The sequence below is a fragment of the Protomyctophum bolini genome (genome assembly GCF_963924005.1).
Source record: "Protomyctophum bolini genome assembly, chromosome: 4".
In the NCBI taxonomy this organism is placed as follows: domain Eukaryota; kingdom Metazoa; phylum Chordata; class Actinopteri; order Myctophiformes; family Myctophidae; genus Protomyctophum; species Protomyctophum bolini.
In genome coordinates, this window is record NC_137865.1 from 19,268,685 (window position 1) to 19,288,605 (window position 19,921).

At 43.4% G+C, this 19,921-nt stretch overlaps 3 protein-coding genes across 4 annotated transcripts in view; all 3 read left to right on the forward strand.

Annotated features, from left to right (window-relative positions):
- The window catches only part of abcc8 (ATP-binding cassette, sub-family C (CFTR/MRP), member 8), a 71,666-nt gene extending 65,318 nt beyond the window's left edge, over nt 1–6,348 (forward strand). For both annotated transcript variants that reach the window (XM_080761364.1, XM_080761365.1), the window contains exons 37-39: nt 352–485; nt 3,383–3,445; nt 5,507–6,348. In XM_080761364.1, coding sequence (XP_080617490.1) covers nt 352–485; nt 3,383–3,445; nt 5,507–5,644 — 335 coding nt within the window. In that variant the 3' untranslated portion in view covers nt 5,645–6,348. The remainder of the gene's footprint in view (nt 1–351; nt 486–3,382; nt 3,446–5,506) is intronic.
- A 679-nt stretch (nt 6,349–7,027) lies between these two features.
- On the forward strand, nt 7,028–9,180 carry kcnj11 (potassium inwardly rectifying channel subfamily J member 11). Its single transcript, XM_080761314.1, has one exon. The coding sequence runs from the start codon at nt 7,542–7,544 to the stop codon at nt 8,712–8,714; it is 1,173 nt and encodes a 390-aa protein (XP_080617440.1). The 5' UTR covers nt 7,028–7,541; the 3' UTR covers nt 8,715–9,180.
- Nucleotides 9,181–11,616: 2,436 nt separating this feature from the next.
- LOC308314482 (putative polypeptide N-acetylgalactosaminyltransferase 8) lies at nt 11,617–19,750 on the forward strand (the record flags this gene model as incomplete). The annotated part of the gene is given in 11 exon segments (XM_080762113.1): nt 11,617–11,825; nt 12,544–12,747; nt 13,172–13,324; nt 14,003–14,200; nt 14,718–14,832; nt 17,000–17,085; nt 17,087–17,144; nt 17,495–17,632; nt 18,165–18,257; nt 18,609–18,779; nt 19,631–19,750. Coding segments are annotated over 11 exon segments (1,545 nt in total).
- Nucleotides 19,751–19,921: the final 171 nt, after the last annotated feature.

The window sequence follows — 19,921 nt, forward strand, 5'->3', positions numbered from 1 at the left end:
TACTGCAATGCGCCGTGGAAAATATGGAGGTCCATTCACCATGAACTAAAACAAAAAATGGCTGAAATGTGAGGGATTTTTCCTCATTACAATTCAGATTTTATGTATCAGTTTTATTTCTCACAGATGCCTATCACATGCCTATCACAAATGTGAGGAAACTCTAAATTCTGCTATACAAATCCCAATTGCCAGAATAAGTCTCATCATTCTGAGATATATTAGGTCACAATTATATATAGTTTACTGCATAAGTTCACAATTGCGAGAGAGGTAAAAAAGAAAGTGTTTGTATTCAGTGGTGGACACAGCTGGATCCTTTATTTGTGCTGGTTCTTTGTGTTCCATTAGATGCCATGGTGACCGAGGGAGGAGAGAACTTCAGTCAGGGTCAGAGACAGCTGTTCTGTCTGGCCAGGGCCTTCGTGAGGAAGAGCAGCATCCTCATCATGGATGAAGCCACTGCATCTATAGATATGGCCACAGTGAGTGTGTGTCTATATATAATACATGTTGTGTTCATTTAACTGAGAATGAACTGATACACTTTAACTGAGAGTTAGTGAACAAATACATTTGTGCACAAGATTATGTTATTTTTTTCTTTAAACAACCAGCAACTTAAACACATTTTACTTTAGATTAATATGCAACAAAGAGCGGGGGAGGGGCAGGCTCTCAGATCGGTGTACTAATAGTATCCACCGGCTGTTTAGGCCGGCACCCACTCCTCTAGACCAGAAATTGCATTGGCTGGGGCAGGCTACTGCTCTGGTGACTCCTGCATGTTGGGCTGTACAGGGAGGAATAGCGTGTAACTCCACATTTCAACTTCTCACTGTCAGGTGAAAAGAAGCATCTGGTAACTTCATGTTTATATCAAGAGGAGACACATGGTTGACTACACACTCCACAATAGGGGTACGGGGGAAACGATAAAAGTGCTAATTAAACAACTAATGTACAGTACAGAATGTGTAGATTATAGCCAGGTAGTGTCAGTAAATTTACTTACTTTATTTGTTTATTTGGTCGGGACAGTGTATATTGATGAACATTACATTAAAAATGCAGTGTAAATATACCAGATTTAGCAAATTTTGCTCATTTCCATCTGCAGTCCCCAGACATCAAACATCAAACAATACGAACAGGACTGACATACAGGACATAGCACACAAATACCTAGTAGATTTCAAAAGTAATAAGACTAGTAAGAATAAGAAATAAGAAAAGATTAAACTATTAGATACAACTATTATTAGGGTAGGTTTACTCTAATAATCTCTCTAACACAGCATACAAAAGAAATAGACCTAAAATCAATGTATCGAACATACAGTAAATGTATCGAAAAGAGTCAAAGGGTTATGGAGAGAGAAATGCTGAGTGAGCACTGAGCAGTATGCCCGGTGGGCCGGTGTGGGCCAAATGTTAAATTAGTTGTCTGTTGGTTGTGTATCATTTTATGTTGTACTGTAAATGTGGTGGTGTTAAGGGCTTGTATTTCAAGTATTTGTATGGGCCTCGACCCGAAAGGTCAGTAGAGTATCTGCGCGTTGGTTGTGGTGGGCCAGTCTGGGCCAAATTCTGTGAGAATGTCTGGGCTGAATTTTTGTCTCAGTCCAGCACTGTGAGTGAGTAACAAGGTCACAAGGAGTTTTGTCTGTAGACATGACAAACAGTAGCAACGTTGACCACCACTTAACTACAGCAACCTGCAAAATAATTTGAAAGATAATCGGAAGCTGCAAAGAAAGGTGAGATCTTGAAGAAAGAAAAAGAGGCTTGAATTACGAATCCATTTATACATTATACATGCACATTTATAGTGCAGGTATTTGCAGCTCTCAGCTCCAGTCAGTTCAAGAACGCCTGAAGGGAGACAGACAGTGTAAGCAAATGATTGCTTCCCACTTCAGTTACTTCATTTATGCATACTGACTAATCACGCACGCACGCACGCACACACACACACACACACACACACACACACACACACACACACACACACACACACACACACACACACACACACACACACACACAGTCATTGCAATCGTTGTGTCTTTTTTTTACCATCCAGGATGTCTGAAGGGAATTATATTACCGGCCTAATGCAACCATTGACACACACACACACACACACACACACACACACACACACACACACACACACACACACACACACACACACACAACAGAGGTCATGCTAAGGCCGGCGGCAGCCAGAATGTCCGGCATGATTACAGTTTACATTCATATTAAATAGAGTGTATGCGCGTGGCATCATCATCAATCATTATGCAGGATGCCTACTAAGTGGCAAAAGACTACTTTCTGGCCTTGACAGCCCAGACATCCAAACAGAAAAGTCCTATCTGATTGCATTAAACAACGTTAAACAATGTTAAACTCACTTTGCATGTTGCTTTGCCACTCGACGTGCCATTCACTTTAAGCATGCGCATACCCTCTATACAGTCATATCAAAGGTCAGTGCATGCCATGACTGACACTATTGCGTCGTGGTGCTAAATAACCAATTAGAGCTTGATGTTACATTGCTTAACAAATGCGCTAACGCACCAACATGCTTGACTATCGGGCTTACAAGTATTGGTATACAGTGCATTGTGGATTGCAATCATTATTGTTTTTTCTTTCTTTTTTTAACCATCCAGGCAACCAGGATGTCTGGGGGGAATTATATTACCAGCGTAATGCAACCATTGACACACGCACGCACGCTCGCACAGACGCACACACTCGCACACACACACACACACACACACACACACACACACACACACACACACACACACACACACACACACACACACACACAGACACACAGACACACAGACACACAGACGCACTGTGGCACTATAGGCCCCTCAGGCAATAAAGAGCTGAGCTTTTCATGCAGGAGATGAAGCAGTTAGTTTTGACAAGATAAGGAGAGCTTGAAGAGTAACATCCTAGACAGAGAGGTCCTATAGAGTGGCTGGGAAGTCAAGGGGTCCTTGTCATCTTCAAGTAAGACCTTTATCTCTGCATGAAGGATGGGTTTAGAACTACAACAACCACCCAATATCACCTTTTCTATCTCAGCACCTGTGACACAATGATGACACTTTACAGTGTATACAGTATATATACTGTCTGTCTGTCTGTCTGTCTGTCTGTCTGTCTGTCTGTCTGTCTGTCTGTCTGTCTGTCTGTCTGTCTGCGTGCGTGCGTGCGTGAAAGACAATTATGAGGGTGTGGTGGTCCGTCATATACTATATTGAAATGTCTAGCTTTGCATGGGATTCCCCCTTCAGAATTGGTTTCTGTTTGTTTTATTGAATCTTCCCCTTTTATGCATTCTTCCCTACAGGAGAGTATCCTGCAGAAAGTGGTGATGACTGCCTTTGCTGATCGCACAGTGGTTACCATAGCAGTGAGTATCTCCCTAACACACAGTGGTTACTGCAGTCTCTCTCTCTCTGGTTACCTTTTTATTTTTATTTTTTATGATTCAAAATTGCATTGCTTTTTCAGTTTAGTCACAAGGGAATAATTGAGAATGTACCTAGAATAATCATACAAACAATTAAGACAACAAATGAAACAAAACTAGACAAGAAAAGAATAAATACATTACACCACGAAATCTTTACAGAAAAGATAATACAATACAATACAATACAATACCATACAATAAAATAATAATAAATAATAATAATAAAAAAAGGAAAAATAAATGCCATTGCACCTGGGTAATATTAATTTACACTGTATTGAAGGAAAACAAAAGAGAAAGGAATGTTGCGCTCACACCACAATGGGATCTCTGACAGCAATATACATTATGTATCCTCCCCATTTCCGGATATATTTATCCAGTCTGTCGGACCTCCTATATGCCATTTCTTCGTGTTACCTTTAATAACCCATTCTGGGCGGGAACCCCTTTTGGTGTTTTAACCCCTCAGGCCGGGAACCCATTTTGGGGTTCTGTACAGTATGTACAGTATTCAAAAATGTTAAAATTTTGATTCTGCTATATAAATATTTGAAGTTTTTCAGAAAATGTAGGTCAGGATTTAGAGGCGTTTTTAGAATCTGCCTTAGGCCTAAATGGGGAGCACTGAACTTCATTCTGCAGTAAATTGAAGCACGTGTTACCAGAGTCTCAGGGGCATTTCAGATTCGCTTTCATCATAATTATAGACGAGAAACAACATTAAGTGGCCCAGAATCACTAGCACTGCATAACCTGTTATATATTTAGAGGGTGTGCATGCATTAAAGCAAAGCAAGGTTGTAAGATGTGTCCAGTGAAATGAGAGTGACCTTAATTTCATCTTCTGCTTACCGGTATACATAAGTAAGTAATAATTTATGTCATGGAATACAAAAACAACACAGTGACGACGCATAAAGTTCCCTTCCTATATACCTATATAATGTATGATAGTGTCACTGTAGCTGAACATAAAAGCTGATATTAAAGTGAGCTATTGCCTTTGGACCACAAGGTCAAGGTCATGGGTTCGATCCCGAGCAGCACGGCTTGGGTATTGGGAGCTGATATTGAGAGGTGTGGCCCTACACCTCAACAATCCATCTCCTGGGCGCCTGGCTCATTGTAACGGGGATAGACTCCTACGTTCTCAGCTGATACCGACAACCTACTTACTTAAAAATCTGTTATTTTTGCCAAAGAAAAACCACCACATGGTGAAGTAGGAATTACGCTTATGCTAATGAGCATAACGATGAGTTATCGTTCAATATTTATGAAATCATGGGCTCTCTGATTGGCGGTGGGGTAGCGTGGCGAGTGCCGCGCTATGAGCTTGATAGTGTATATATATATTCTTTCAGAGCAAATTTTGTAACCCATTTTTCACCCCTGTGTCAATCATCTAATGTGATCCTGGGCTCTACACACCCTCCACCAACCTAGTCCCCATATATGGGGGACACGGGGAGAGCAACGGACTTGAACTCATGCTTCCTTCATGCCTGAGTGTCCAAGTTGCTCCTTTACACCTGACAGGGGGGAGTTTCCCTGGTTGGACGTAGCGCGTGGAAGGAACACGTTATTCCAACCAGTTCCTTTCCCCTCCATCAGGCGCCCCGGCTGGCCAGGGGGAGGCAGTTTAGTGACCAGGATTACTGCATGTTTTTTGTGAGGGTACCGCCAACCCAGCCTTCTGGTATGGGCACTGATGACGCGGAGGAGGAAACACGCCGCCAGCACCCACAGCGTCCAGAGCGAACGTTTTTAACATATATCTTTGCTTCTATCTTGTCACTGGAACAACATACTTTCAGATGGGGGTCGGTGGCCATTTTTTGGGGTCCTTGACATGAAATATTGAGCACCACTGATATAGAAACATACAACAAAACTCTCGTGATTCATAAGACATTTTGTAGAATCGTCCTCAGGTCTAAATGGGTTAACATGATAACAGTTCAACGTACAGTGACAACATGTGTGTTGTTGCAGCATCGTGTTCACACCATCCTGAATGCTGACCTAGTGATTGTGATGAAGCGAGGGATCATCCTGGAGTACGACACCCCCCAGGCCCTGCTCCAGAAGGACGACAGTGTGTTCGCCTCCTTTGTGCGCGCTGACAAATAGTAGCTTCATTCAGTGGTTCTCAACCTGTGGGACGGGTCCCCGGGGACTGCCCATAACGGGGTCTCAGATGACAGTGAAGGGTCAATTTAAGGACTTTTAAAACCTTTTTAATACCTAAAAAAAGAAAAGAAAAAGTCCATTACTGCATCAAAAGTAATAAACTATACTACAAAAACTGGTCAAACATTGGCCACATTGTCAAATAATATAAGATAATAATATAATTGTGAAAAAGCCTACAAATTCACAGCGCCTCGCAAAGCAACGTGTTGTGAGCTTGTAGATCTGCTATTTTCCAAATATTCATCCATGTAACGGAGTCAAACTAAAATGAATGCCTCAACTCCTACATTCCAAGTGCTTGTCAGGGTGGTTCCCCTTTTCATCAAATATGATTCTTTTGGGGGGTTACGGCCTGGAAGGTTGAGAACCACTGGTTTAATTTATACTCTGTCACACAAGGGGGTCGCTTGCCAAAAAAGGACGGCTCTAGTTATCACCGCTGGGTGGATCTTTTTGGCGGGCGTACACTGTCGTATTGCAGAGTATAGAATTAGGCTTGTAGGACAGAGGGCCAGAAAGGAAAGGACAAAGGCAAGACATTCAAAGTGCAATTGTACCATGGATTATATTATTTTTTAATCGTGTATTATATTTGTACATACAAAGTGTTATTTCTTTGTTAATAAAAACTTGAACTATCATTCAAAACATGTTTTCCCTTCATGTTGTTTGGTGGTGGTGCGGGAGGGAGGGGGGACTTGACTTGGGACAGTGGTATTTTGTCTGTTTAATATAGAGGAAAGACATTTTTGAGGGTCGCTAGCCTCCCCTATGCCCAGCTTTGTGTGTAGTGTACCATGGAATGTGATGATTTCTTTGGCGGAGCACGGAATGTGGTGATGATGTATGATGATAAGAGACTGGGGTGTTATGAATGGACCTCTGTGAAGTGATAATTGGAATTTGGAACAAGTTATTAAGATGTAGGCCTTACGCCAACATGTATGTTCATGTTCAACCCATTATCACTCAAATCCTCACTGTTACTTCGTCTATGTGTGCGTACATATTCCATTATGCCAAGGATATTTGTTAAATTAACACATGGGGCTTATGGTTTACTTTAATGTCTGAAATTAATAGTGATAGAGATAGCAGGAGGACCCAACGCACAACACGCTGTCCAATCTGGGAATCCATTGGCAACACAAAAGAAAAACAGTGCCATCTTTTCCATTGAAATTTCGAGGGAGAGACTACCGGTACACTAGTAGCCTACTACCCTGTCAGTGTCAGAACTCAGAACCGTATCACATTACCCAGTCAGCTGCACACAGCACAGAGCACAGCATACAGCACAGCACAGCGCTATGCTCTGGACGCCTGTCTTCTCATATCAAGGTGATAAAATCACAGGTTAGAACTAAGAAGCCTATAATCCGGCATCGTTATTATGTGAACAACCTTAACCCAGCTCTGATCGGTGAACATTCGGCAAGCGTGCCGGCGGGGTGGTGATGATGATTAATGGCCATGCCGGGTCGGTCAGGGACCAGAGTGGGTGTCCGCTGTCTGTGCGTGGGTTTGGGTGACTGACGGGGACAGCTGCGGTGCTGAATGAGGACCTCGGGGGCGCCCGTGGAGCACGCGCACCTGACCTGCGGGAGCAACGTGAGGGGCTGCAGTGCTGCACACATGCCTCCAGAAACTCCCCGAGAAGGGTCTGTCTCAACTCCCCTGCCTCCAGCTGTCGCTCCGGAGCAAGTAAACGGCTCGCATGGGCGAGTGTCCGTCCGCTGCAAAAGACACGGGAGTAGGCTAGATCACATTCAGACTGTGCGCGTCACGCGGGCAGAGCCAAAACAAGTTCCTGGGTGAATAGTATGGGAGCGATATGTTGTCCAGGAACCAACTTCTTCCTGAGGATTACTTGCTAACGCACCTGGCCGAGAATGTCCAGCAGCACCAGCCCAAGTTCAAGGCCTCGGCGAGGAAGGCTCGGTTCGTGGACAAGAATGGGACCTGCAATGTGGCCCACACGAACATCCGCGAGCAAGGACGGTTCCTGCAGGACGTTTTCACGACCGTCGTGGATTTAAAATGGCTCCACACGCTCGTTGTTTTCACCATGTCGTTCCTGTGCAGCTGGCTCCTGTTCGCGATGATCTGGTGGCTCATCGCCTTCGGACACGGAGACCTGCACCAGAAAGGGGACGACTTCGTCCCGTGCGTAACGGACATCCACTCGTTCTCCTCGGCCTTCCTGTTCTCCATAGAGGTCCAGGTGACGATCGGCTTCGGGGCTCGCATGGTCACGGAGGAGTGCGCCTCTGCCATCCTGATGCTCATCGTACAGAACATCGCGGGCCTGCTCATCAACGCCATCATGCTGGGCTGCATCTTCATGAAGACGGCGCAGGCACACCGGCGCGCCGAGACGCTCATTTTCAGCAAGCACGCGGTCATCTCGCTGCGCAACGACAAGCTGTGCTTCATGATCCGCCTGGGAGACCTGCGGAAGAGCATGATCATCAGCGCCGCCGTGCGCATGCAGGTGGTCAGGCGAACGACCACGCAGGAGGGCGAGGTGTTGCCCCTCGATCAGATAGACATCCACCTGGACAACCCCATAGACACGAGTGGCATTTTCCTGGTGTCCCCCCTCATTATCAGCCACGTGATTAATAAAGACAGTCCCCTTTACGACCTGTCCGCGTCGGACTTACTGAACCAGGACGTGGAGGTGATCGTGGTGTTGGAGGGGGTGGTGGAGACCACGGGGATCACCACTCAGGCCAGGACCTCCTATGTCTCCGAGGAGATCCTGTGGGGACAGCGCTTTGTCCCCACGGTCAACGAGGAGGACGGCATGTACGCGGTGGACTACTCCAAATTCGGCAACACGGCGAAAGTGCCGACGCCATACTGTAGCGCCAAGAGGCTCGATGAAGGTGGAGGCATTGCTCAGTTTAAGCTGCAAGAGGGCGCCACCCTGCGGCCTGCTATGAGAAGGCGCCAAACCATGAAGCAGCGCAGTAGTACACTAATATCAGCATCTATTGGATAAAGGAGTTGAGCAAAGGCTTTTTATAATAGCCTAGTATAGCTATCTATCTGCTCCATGTTCGTGAACATTTCTTTAATGAAAAATGTTCGGAAACGTTCGAATTAACAAATTGATTTAATTAGAGAATGTGTTTTAATAACATGTTCTATATCTATTTGCGCTGCAGTAGCCTATACCTATTATAGCTTATAGCCTATAATTAAAAGGCCACACGTAACCTACACAATTCTGCACTATAGACCTACATAATAATATACTCAATTTGCTATCCCAAAAATATATGCAATATCAAAACGCTATTAACTCAGGGTGCATGTCCCATTAAAAGAAAACGCACAAATTGGATGGCATGCTCTATGTGACTTATGCAATATACCAAGCCATTAAATATATTATTTAATTGTTTGTTTCTTGCTATTTTACTTATTTCAGTGAAATAAAAATAAAACCACTCCTTTAAAGATCAGTTGTATACATTTGACTTTTGAACGTTGACCTTGACTTTGGAATGCTATATACACAGTGTAAGACATGTGGTTCCCAAACTGCATGTCAAGGACCCCCAAATTGACACTAATTAGCCCGGGACCCCCATTTGAAGAGATATGCCAGGGACCCCCATAAGAGAATATTTCTATGGCTCTAGCAGTGATTCTCAACCCGTTTTTGACATACATTAGTCTACGGACCCCCATTAATGGCATTTCTATCTCTGGGACCCTCGATTTATGTTGTGAAATCAATGTTAATTTAACTCTGAGAGTGTGCAAACCCATAAGGGTCCATTTGGTTTCAAATGATCATTTAGCTGGGGACCCCCTGGAACTCCCTCAAGGCCCCCTAAGCCATGTTTCATTTGATGTCACTGCATTGCCAATCAAGGTTGCCATAGTTACAGGGAGGGTATTTAATCCTTATCGTGCACCTAATCAGGCGCAGAGTTGCCAGTGCATGGCAGAGGTAAACTGGTTTTTGACTGTTCTTAAGCTCTGTATCCTTTTTTTTTTATATATATATTTTTATCCCACGATTTTGTAACCCATTTTTCACCCCTGTGCCAATCATCTACTGTGATCCTGGGCTCTACACACCCTCCGCCAACCTGGGGTCCGGGAGAGCAACGGACTTAACTTATGCTCCCTTCATGCCTGAGTGTCCAAGTTGCTCCTTTACACCTGACAGGGGGGGAGTTTCCCTGGTTGGACGTAGCGCGTGAAAGGAACACGTTATTCCAACCAGTTCCTTTCCCCTCCATCAGGCGCCCCGGCTGGCCAGGGGGAGGCAGTTTAGAGACCAGGATTACTGCATGTTTTTGTGAGGGTACCTACCCTAGGGGACACGGGGAGAACATGCAAACAGAAAGGCCCTTTTGCCAACCCCGCCTTCGGGTATGGGCACTGATGACGCAGAGGAGGAAACACACCGCCAGCACCCACAGTGCCCCGAGCGGAATCGAACCCAGGACCTTCTAGCTGTGAGGCGACAGCACTACCAACTGTGCCACCGTGCTCTGTATCCTGTTCATTTGATTAATTTAATTATTATTATTTATTGTATGCTACAGAGATCAAATATCACGTATTATGAACTCAACGGACACATTTGGGCTTTTGCAACCAGTAGTAGCCTACCTATACTGTGTGTGTGTGTGTGTGTGTGTGTGTGTGTGTGTGTGTGTGTGAGAGACACTGTGTGTGAGACAGTGTGTGCATGTACGTATACGTGCCAGGATAAACTGGTTCAGTGAGTTCATCTTGGTCGGTAGAAGATCCTTGTTTCATGAGATGAGGACAGTGTCCTTGGCAGTGACAATGAGAGCTTTGTGGATAAAACGTCCTATCCTGCTGTTGCTGGGAGCAATTCTACTGGCCAGCTACATGTCTTTCATGAATGGATACAACCCATTTAAAACAAGTGACGATGAGAGCGACAAAACACCTTTGGTACCATTTGCAGATTTGGAGCAAAACATCAGTAGTCTCTGTGAGTCGGGCAATAGTTAATCCATCTCTTTGTGTGTGTGTGTGTGTGTGTGTGTGTGTGTGTGTGTGTGTGTGTGTGTGTGTGTGTGTGTGTGTGTGTGTGTGTGTGTGTCTAGATGGACAGACAGACAGATAGATATGATTGCAATTGCACTTGTTTATATTAGGTAAATTAACAAGTGCAAATAATATGTATGAAATGAATTGGATTATATGCTTGCTTCAGTTTACGGTTGCTTAATTCTTAGTATGTGGAATCATGAACACTATCAACATTTTATGAGTGTCAAGTGCAAAGCTATTTTCAATTAACTTCCCTCATGACATACAGTATACAAATTTACTTCCACCCTCCCCCTACAGTAGACTGGCAAATACCCCATTCTGGGTTGAAATCCCTTTTGGTGTTTTACCCCCTCAGGCCGGGAACCCATTTTTGGGTTCTGTACAGTATATGTACAGTATTCAAAAAATACAAAATTGATGCTGCTATATAAATATTTGAAGTTTTTCAGAAAACTTAGGTCAGGCTTTAGAAGGCGTTTTTAGAATCGGCCTTAGGCCTAAATGGGATACTGTAATACAGGTAATTTAATATAGGAATATATGTACCTGTCAGACTCAGCAGATGTTGGAGGCTAGATGGAAGGGAAATACATTTCTTTGTACAAATAATGTTACACCCATTCAACAATTGACATTGGAGGCCGTGGCAGCGTTGCACAATACATGGTCCAATCACTGACACACTGTCAGGCATCACAGCCTATGTTATCAGCGTTCCCCTCATACTTGATGTAACTCATTTTGTCTGCCCTTTGTTAACAGACAACTCGATTAAAATCTTCGAACAAAAACAGGATGCCATGCAAAAGATGCTTGCAAAAGACCACAAAAGTCGTGGAAGATTCATAGATTCAATGAAGTTGCTGATAAACCAACCAGTGGAGGAACTGAAGACGAAGAAGAAACTGTTCCCCAATTCTGAATTGTTCAAGGACTGGGGGGAGGATCTATCTGAAGATGACCAGAAAGAGGCACAAGCTCTGTTTGAGAAATATGGTTACAATGTCTTTCTCAGTGACCGCCTACCTTTAGATCGAGTTCTTGCGGATACTCGCAATCCCAGGTAAATGTGTTTTTGTTTATGTGCTTATTGGCTGGACAAGACCTGTCTAACTGTAAGTACAGGGGTACAGGCCAGTGAGGCCACTTAAAAGAGAGACGGATACATCCCTCAAGGACCAGCAGGGGGCCCCAGCTAAATGATTGATAGTTTGTAACCAAATGGACCGTTACTGTTATATGCGGGTCTGTGGCCTAATGTATAACAAACTGGTGGTCCTTGAAATTAAAAGGTTTGATATGGCTCGTCGTATGACTCGTATATGAGTAAGATTAACTGTAGATATTAGTGTCTGCCAAACCAGGAATAGATCGTAAAAAGCAAAAGGTTTCTTTGAACAATGGTTGGGAACTCGTTAATGTCAGTCTTCACACTTCAGGACTGACGGGCAGAGAGAGAACCAGAAGCAGAGAAAACATGAGACAAATACAGAATGTGGTAGGAATTGCAATGACAATCATTTGATCATGAACTTAACACTTCATTCTGCATAGATTTTTCTGATTCCCTCGATTGTAGTGTAGCTATCTTTTGAAAAAAGGAAAAGATAAAACTTTTATTGAACGGACGTTTCGGCAAACAAGATGCCTTCTTCAGGGTATATGTATCATACTTGCGCAGTCCTCAAAAAGACCGCCATCATTTATTTTTACATTAGACTGCCTCAATTCCAAAACATTGAAATATTTTCAGATGAATACATTTTGTTCTACTTGAATAGGTGTAAAGAAAAGAAGTACCCAAAGGACCTTCCAAGTATGGCAGTGGTGTTGGTCTTCTTGGACGAGGCCCTGTCTATCATCAAGAGAGCCATTCGCAGCATCATTGACCGAACACCCAAACACCTGCTGAGAGAAATCATTCTGGTGGATGATAACAGTTCCAATGGTTGGTATGATAAGAACATTTTAATTATACAATTTATGTAAGGGTACAGATGAGTCAACAAGTCTGATTCCCTCTCCTGCTGACTACAGACCACCAGAGAGATTCACAGCACTTCTCTGTCGAAGCTATAGGAGATGCCATGATCGCTCCATTTCAGTAACAAGAATTTAAAAAAAAAAATAGCAGACATACAAGCTCGTAGATCTGCTATTTTTCAATAAGTAAAGTATAACATAATGCTTAAAACACCAAAAGGGGTTCCCGTCCAGAGAATGGGTTAAAATGGCTTATGGGAAGCGGACCACGTCGTCACGCCGTCGCTCATGTCACTAGTGTTGTCTAACCTCAATATGTCTTCATGGCATCAGGCACAAACTCAGTCAACTCCATTTTTACAGAGAGGTTATGTCTTAAGTAAAGACATAACCAATGAGAAATGAGGCAATACTTAAAGTTACCAGCGATGGTAAACAGCAGAACCCAGGGCTTCGTATTGGGAGAGTGAGGCATGGTGAGCAGCTGGGGTTGGCCTCGTCCAGGATCTCTGGATGGACGGCTGCTACTGCTGACGTGGTGGCTATCCTGGATGCTCACATCGAGGTCCATGAGATGTGGTAGGAAACCTTGTATCTCCACATTTCATCTTAGTCAAGTTTCATGCAAAAGCAACGGAGATATCAGATCTACAAGATCATCTCCTATTTTCACATTAAAAGAAAAGAAAAGCAAGTAAATCTTGCCAATAAATGGCATGCCCACGATTTAGAAGCCAGGTTGAAATTGATTAAGTCTGTCCGTTGGTTGTTGCTGAAATAGCCTGGCCCAGCCAGGGTGCTTTCTGGTATAGAGCCTAGGGGTGGGCGTACATGGAGCAAGTGCTGGAGAAATATTGGTTCACCGATCAGAGCTGTCATGACATGACTGTCTCTTTCGTTTCCCTGTTAGAGAATAAGATTTTACTCAGTTAACTTGAATGTACCTGTTTGACCTAGAGATCCATATGATATGACCCTGGAACGATTGGACTGGCTGTTGCTTGACTATAATGGTTCAAGTAAGCAAACAAATCAAATAACTGTAGTGGAGTTACTCCACTAGTTATTTGACAGCTTTGAGTCAAAAGTACAATAATTTCCTCTGAGGTGTATAGTAGAGAGTATAATTTTTTTTAAATACTCAAGTGAAGCAAAAGTATCTCAGAAAGTTACATAAGTCTATAGAACTTAAAGTAAAGTACACAACAGATAATTTTGCTTACTGGGTATACTGAGGTATCTGTACTGTGTTCCTAGGGCGGAGCCTTTGCTGACACAGATCAAACTGGACAGAACGGTGGTGGTCTCTCCAGTGTTTGACAGGGTCAACTACTATGACCTGGCTGTGGTGACTTACCATGCCTCTGCCCATGCCTTCGACTGGGCCTTGTGGTGCATGTACGAGAGCTTTAGGCCTGAGTGGTACAAGCTCAACGATCCCTCAATGCCTGGCAAGTAAGTTCAAGTCAAACTGATTAGAGTTGTTTTGGCCGTGGGATATTACGTTCACGCTAGCCCAATAAAAAAACAATAAAGGACCAATTAAGTCCTGTCAGGACGGCTTGGTCCTTTAAAAAATATTATTTTTACAAACCAGCTTCGAACCACATACCGAGGTGGTTTGTAATACTTTTATAATCTGATTTCTAGAGCTGTGTCACAGTCTGGACACTGAAGCCTAATTTATACTTAATCATAAGATGGTGATGCTCGCAGCAAATTGTCGATCTTGTAGTTGTGCTTTTTTCGGCAAGGGCGACACCATGGTAAGACAGCGTATAAATTAAGCAGTACTCATTACTCAGTGTATACATAAACACATAGACACACATAAATCTGAACCAATTGCAAATAACAGTGTGAACAAAGCCTTGGCCATGTCACTGTGGCAGTAAAGATCTATTCTGTATAAAATGTTTTGGTTGACAACTTGACAGACACATAATGTAACCAGTCACAATATCTTCTTCAGGAGTCCATCGGTCATGGGGATCCTCGCTGCAGACAGGAAGTTTCTAGGAGAAATTGGGGCCCTTGATGAAGGAATGGAAGTATATGGTGGGGAAAACGTTGAGCTAGGAATCCGAGTGAGTCAACCACAACAACACAGCACATGAGAGCATATGGGTCAACAATTGGGCTTGTTTCTGTGTTTATCTCATATGCTTACATTTTGTCACTGACGGATGGAAAACTTGGAAAACCGTTTTCATTTTCACTAAATATTTGAGTGGTGCAACCACTCCTATAGACAGCTATGAGTGTGTGTGTGTTCCTGGGTCCCTGGCTGTCTGTCCGATCACGAAAATAGCATTTGGTGTGTCACTGTTGCGCAGCCTACCACACACACACACACACACACACACACACACACACACTAGTGTTGTAGTTCTCGAGACATGGTCTCGTCTCGAGACCGGTCTCGAGACCAAATTTTCGTGGTCTCGGTCTTGTCTCGGTCTCGCGCTTCTCGCCTTTTTTTGTCTTGTGGTCTCGTCTCGGTCTCGCCTCTCATTTGTCTTGGTCTTGTCTCGGTCTCGCGCTTCTCGCCTTTTTTTGTCTTGTGGTCTCGTCTCGGTCTCGCGCCTCATTTGTCTTGGTCTTGTCTCGGTCTCGGACTTATTGTCTCGGGTCTCTTCCCCCACCGAGACCACTCGAGACGAGATGCAAAACGTTCTATTATATCAACCCGATCGCAAGGACTGAGAGAGTGAGAGGAGACCACTCACATTAATTAATTAAAGACAGCTGTTAAGGGGAACAGTGCTGCATGACGTTCATACAGGTCCAAAGAAGAGCACATGTTGATGTTATTATGATCATTCTATCATGAAATTATATCAGTCTCAGGCAATGGGCATAAATAAATAAAGTGTCGGCCGGGAGGCGGAGAGTTACGCACGGCAATACGCATGCAGCGCCCGGCATAGGCTACAGCCTGGCATTTACATTTCAATATATTCTACCAACAGTGCAAGACTGCAAGCTTTCCGTTTTTTTTTAATAATGTGTGTTGTGTTAATGTGTTGTAACTTGTAACTTGTAGCCGTTTTAATAAACGAGGTTGAGCGGTGATCTGAATACTGATCTGAAAATAGCCAATCTACAACTCACAACGCGTTGCACTGCAGCGCGACCGCGACATATGTATGAACTATGAAGCATCGCCTCGGTTTAGTTTCATCATGAGAAGAGTAAAGAACCACCACCTACCTGACGTTACATCTTAGCCCTGAAACATGACTGCCATGATGATTATACGAGAGTCATGTTTCAGGGCTAGTTACATCTATACCTAAAGTAAAATCCATCCATCGTCCACCTTATGTGATCATGTCTTGTCAGGGCCAGGCTATAATAAAAACGATCATGTGCAAATCCTTTGTTGTATAACGTGCATGCATGCCTCATTGACATTGTTGGTTCACTACCGATTTATTTACTAAAAGGCTCAAACAGCAGCAACCAAAACCAACTAATAAACTATTGTTTTAATTTGAAGGTGAGCCATACGCCCATAGCCATTAATCTGAAAGGTTTTGGTCGGAAACTGTCAAACTGACAGTGACGGACAGTGTGACAGGTGAGGTCACAGTTCACAGGTTAATTCAGTGCATGCGCAATGCACATGGTTTAATTTGGGGGAAGTGTTTCAGATCAAGATTGTTATCTGTACCTAATAATACTACCTATCAAATAAGAGGGAAAAATAGTCTTGGTCTTGACTCGGTCTCGCCTCGCGGCAGTCTTGGTCTCGGTCTCGACCCTCCTGGTCTTGGTCTTGGTCTCTGCCCCCTAGGCTCGCATCGGTCTTGGTCTTGGTCTCGACCCTCCAGGTCTTGGTCTTGGTCTTGGTCTCGGCCCCCTAGGCTAGCAGCGGTCTTGGTCTTGGTCTCGGTCTCGACCCTCCTAGGTCTTGGTCTTGGTCTTGGTCTCGGCCCCATAGGCTCGCATCGGTATTGGTCTTGGTCTTGGTCTCGACCCTCCTAGGTCTTGGTCTTGTCTTGGTCTCGCTTTAGGTGGTCTCGACTACAACACTAACACACACACACACACACACACACACACACACACACAGACTGTATATATGATGATTTGTGGTGGTACAGTACAGTACAGTACAGTACAGTACAGTACAGTACAGTACAGTACAGTACAGTACAGTACAGTACAGTACAGTGGGGGAAATACACAGTACAGCAGTTCTGTCTTATTAAGGAGGGTCTAAGTTGTTAATAATAGCCATTATTACAGGTGTGGACGTGTGGAGGGAGTATAGAGGTTGTTCCTTGCTCCAAGATTGCCCACATTGAGAGGGCCCACAAGCCCTATATGCCAGACGGACGAGATGGACGAGTACAAACACAATGTCAATTTGGCCTGGAGGCTGCCATTCAAGGTAATGTAGGACAGTGGTTCTCCTACTTTTTTCATGCCAAGGAAAGGACCCCTAAATGAAAAGGTATTTGGCCACAGTACCCCATCTGAAACTATCTTGTGGCAAAAATATTCTACATTTTTCAAATTTTTCCATGATGTTTGGAAAATAGTAATAGATCTCGCCACGACGCGTTGCGAACTTGTAGATTGGCTATTTTTAAATATCGATGCAATTGTGGTTAAAGTTAAACAGGACAACCCTGGAACCCTCTCAATGACCCCTGGTGATCCCCAGACGTCACTTTGAGAACCACTCATACACTATCACACATACAGTAAACAAGACTAATTCTGACCCCCCCAATCAAGGACCATGGGATAGATATCGGAGATGTGTCAGAGAGGAAGAAGCTCCGAAAGAGGCTCAAATGTAAGCCTTTCAAGTGGTACCTGGAGAACGTGTATCCACAACTGGATCCCTTGGACGATCTTGTGGCCTCCGGCGAAGTAAGTTTACGGTGGGTGGAGCTTGGAGCTAGTAAAGACATACACTATTTTACATGTACACTAGCCCACAGCTTTCTCCATAGCATGAGGAGATAAAACCTGGAAAAGAATGAATGCCTATAAAGCGTCTAAATGGAAGTAGAGGATTCACAGGACAGTGCCAAAGATGATAATGAATCAGAAACAGTACAGGTCACGTGGTTCATGCATCGTGCACGCTTCATCAATACCAATATAGTGTTACATTCTTGTTTATTATGTTTGAGCACTCATAAATTCCAAATCAACATTTTCAATCTTGCCCCTGACTACCCCATATTACTATAAAAATACTATACCAGACAAAATAAAAAGTGTAAAGTCAAAACAAACTTAAGATCAACGCTACTGAAAAATGCAGAACTATATAATAACCAAGCTTGCCCTGCACATCCTGTCCTTGGCAGTTAAGACACCTTAAAGAGATGTACAGTATTGTGCAGCCCATACTAATGCATTATGTGTTTCTCGTCTTGACTTGCATAAAACAAAGATGAAGCACATGGATACCAACTTGTGTGTTGATTTTGGGCACCCCCCGTGGAATACTCCCATTGCAGACATCTGCCAACCATATGGAGGTCAAGTGAGCAACATTTACGTGTGGAATTGTAGGCCTCCTGACAAGTTTGCACAATGGAAATAGCGGATCTACAAGCTCCCAACATGTTGCAGTGTGACCTTGTAGCACACACAAGATTTGATAATATTGTGTATACTTATTGTTGATTGACTATTTTAAGTACAAGTAGATAGTAGTAGTAGTCCAGTAGATAATCTATTTCAAGCAACTAAAACTAAGCTAAGTATACTAAAATATAATACATTTATTTATTCATAATATATATGCAACTAAGTATCAGACTTCAAATGTACAGTATTTAAGCACAAACCTTGTGTACCTGGTTTCTGTTTTCTTTATTTTTGTTTTTCTCAGTACACATATTACCGTGGGAGTGGTGAGCTATACATTGGCCGCATCAAGTCCCACAAGTACAATGAGAACAGGTGTCTGGTCGATATGGGCGAAGCAACTCACATCCCCGGCCTGTACCAATGTAAACAGGCTACGGAGAAGGGCATGAGCCGTTTCTGGGATTTCACTCAGGTAGGCTACTGTGTTGTTGGTAAATATACCAACAACAACACAGTGTTAACCACTTTCACACGGGGTCTCTATTTTGTGCATGTTATTATACCGTATGTGGAAATCTTCTCAAATCGTTTTGATCATTTCCCATATATAGGAAAGTAGAGTCTAAACCAAATTTTATTACCATCTACTTTCCTGGTACATTTCTAGTAGGCCTACTAGTCTGAGTCTAGATATTTCCTAAAAACGTACAATACCTGTTGTGGGTCTTTTGTTGGTTCCAAACATTTCTTTAATAGCCAACAAAACCCACTGATGCGCCTGTATTATGGCTGTACGCAGACAAAATAAATTAATGTAATTTCGGTTTGCATTTACTATCCTTAAACTGCAGTGTGTTGTCTGTCTGGTAAAAAAAAACGTTTGTCCACCAGGTGCTTGCCGCTCCCCAATCACCCAGGCCTACTTATCGTCTCCATCAATCAATTAGGCCTGGGGAGGTGTGCCCTTGGTTTCCAAACAGTAATTCAATTAACTAATAACCCATTAATAAATAGAAAACAAAACTGTGAGGATGGCTTCTCCAGTACCCGTGAGAAATGTAAATACTGTATTATCACCATAGTTCCGTAGTGTGTTAGTACTTACTAGCCATTTCTAAAGGATATAACCATATTTTAATACTATCTAGTTTCCTAGCAGGTATTCATGTACTGTGTATTTGGCAATGATCCATGTCTTATTATTAATATTTTCCTAGTAATATTTGAATACCATCTTTTTTATACCACTTTCCTGGTATCGTATTACTACTCAGTCAGGAGACAAACTTCAAATTGTTGCTTTTCTGGTTCTCTTCTTTTTAGGGTAAAGAAATTAAGAATATAAAGACAAAGAGATGTTTGGAGATCACAGACAGTCAACTGGTGGTCCAGGAATGTACTGGCCAGAGATGGGAAATGCAAAATATTATCAAACCTTTCTAAGAGAGGAAGGAAGGAAGGAGGGAAGGAGGGAAGGAAGGAAGGAAGGAAGAAGAGTCTGAACTCTCTTGTGCGTGCGTGCGTGCGTGCGTGCGTGCGTGCGTGCGTGCGTGCGTGCGTGCGATTGCGAGTCAGCCAGTGAGTGAGTGATTGAGAGCCTTTTTGTAGAAATTG